The sequence below is a fragment of the Babylonia areolata genome, chromosome 11, assembly GCF_041734735.1.
Source record: "Babylonia areolata isolate BAREFJ2019XMU chromosome 11, ASM4173473v1, whole genome shotgun sequence".
Taxonomy (NCBI): Eukaryota; Metazoa; Mollusca; class Gastropoda; order Neogastropoda; family Buccinidae; genus Babylonia; species Babylonia areolata.
This window is the reverse complement of record NC_134886.1, coordinates 24,257,959-24,259,981: the sequence shown is the minus strand read 5'-3', so window position 1 is coordinate 24,259,981 and position 2,023 is coordinate 24,257,959. Positions and strand designations below refer to the sequence as shown.

Sequence of the window (2,023 nt, the reverse complement as noted above, 5' to 3'; positions counted from 1 at the left end):
TCTCCGCACATAGGAAGAAGGGAGGGTTTGTTGGGGTTTTTTGTTGTTATTTTTTTCTCCGCACATAGGAAGAAGGGAGGGTTTGTTGGGTTTTTTGTTGTTGTTATTTTTCTGCACAAATAGGAAGAAGGGAGGGTTTGTTGGGGTTTTTTTGTTGTTATTTTTTTCTCCGCACATAGGAAGAAGGGAGGGTTTGTTGGGGGTTTTTTGTTGTTATTTTTCTGCACAAATAGGAAGAAGGGAGGGTTTGTTGGGTTTTTTGTTGTTGTTTTTCTGCACACATAGGAAGAAGGGAGGGTTTGTTGGGGTTTTTGTTGTTTTTCTGCACACAGGCGGGCGTTCGTGACGAAGACATTTTTCCTCCACACAAAACACACAGGAGACAGGAAGTGACTGCAGTGGCAGAGTGCAGTGTTTGCGGTCCGGGTCACAGGACAAGATCACCAAGCAACCCAACCAGTTAGCAAGCTGTTCTGCCACGTCCTGATCCCTCTCCGCGTTTAGCGGGACACTGTGTCGTCAGCATCAGCCTGCCTGCTGTCGGCCACACCTCACTGACGCACCCAATCACAGGCCCCCCCTCCGCGCGTGCAGTCACCCTGTATTATGCGTAAGCTCTGTGGGCTGCAGTTTGTTCCTTGCTCGTGCGCCAAGCTGGCGGGTGACACCTTGAAGAGGTGATTTGGTTTGTTGCTGTTGTTTCTGTTTGGTTTGTTTGCATTTTCCCCTCCCATTAGAGCTTCGACTAATAAGTGAACGTGTGTGAAATTAACCGTGCTCTGATGCGGTTGTAAGTATGATTTGAAATCGTTTGTTGTTAGCGGAGCAACCTTTGATTAAAAAGAAAAGATGAGTTGTATGAGTAAAGATGAAATTGTACAAAATAGTGAAAATGCTGAGTTTGAGTATGATTTGAAATTGTTTGCTGTTAACAGAGCAACCGTTGATTGATAAAAAGAGTTGTATAAGTAAAGATAAAATTGTACAAAATAGAGTAAACATAATATTGAGTTTAAGATACGTAAATAAATAAGCAAATAAACAAACAAATGACTAAATAAATACATAAATAAATGAATAAACAAATGAATAAATGAATATAATAGACCCACAAAAATGCAACGATGGAATTAAATTAAGTTAATGTAAAAAAAAAACTTAGAAAGAAATAAACCAAGCAAATAAACCTCAACATCAATTTTACAGCTGAAAACAAAGATCAGTACTTGCATCTTAATGCAATACAATATAATGCGACACAATAACATACAATGAACGAACTTCTGAATTAGAGAAGGAGAGCGCACTCGAATTCTACCAAAACAGACTATTTTATGCACGTGATACGAATAAAACTTTGGTACTTGGTTGTCTTGATTTGATTTGTTTAAGAAAAAAAAAAGAACGATGGTTTTCACTACCAGACCTAAATAACATGTACAAACTGTAGCCATGAAGTGATTTGCCATTTTACCAGCTAACGAAAATTATGTTTGTTTGATTGTCAATTCAGAAACTGTATATTGTTCACATCAGAATCGATTCTTGTTTTGCAGAGTAACAAACGTGTGCAGCGGTTCATGGGTTATTATCATCATCATCATCATCACTATTATCATCATCATTATTATTATTATTATTATTATCATTATTATTACTATGTTTGTTTGCTCGTTTTATTTTGTTTTGATGTGTGTGTGTGTGTGTGTGTGTGTGTGTGTGTGTGTGTGTGTGTGTGTGTGTGTTCCTCTCCTAGATCGGTCACTGTCAAAGCCAAAGCAGACATGACAGCGGCCCAACTGCTTCCAAGAGGAATCATGACTTGTAAAGTACTTTTCTTGTGCCTTGCACTGTTCGTCGCAGGTAATTCTCTGTCTGTCTGTCTGTCTCTCTGTCTGTCTGTGTCTCTCTCTGTCTGTGTCTGTGTCTGTCTCTGTCTGTCTGTCTGTCTGTCTGTCTGTCTCTCTCTCTCTCTCTCTCTCTCTCTCTCTCTTATGTGGATGCCCTGTAGTTTGTGATTCTT

At 39.4% G+C, this 2,023-nt stretch overlaps 1 protein-coding gene across 1 annotated transcript in view; it reads left to right on the top strand.

Moving 5' to 3' along the window:
* Positions 1-1,760: 1,760 nt before the first annotated feature.
* The window catches only part of LOC143287622 (uncharacterized), a 41,206-nt gene continuing 40,943 nt past the window's right edge, over positions 1,761-2,023 (top strand). Inside the window, exon 1 of the mRNA XM_076595742.1 lies at positions 1,761-1,863. Within this exon, the coding sequence (XP_076451857.1) occupies positions 1,785-1,863 (79 nt within the window). The 5' untranslated portion in view covers positions 1,761-1,784. The remainder of the gene's footprint in view (positions 1,864-2,023) is intronic.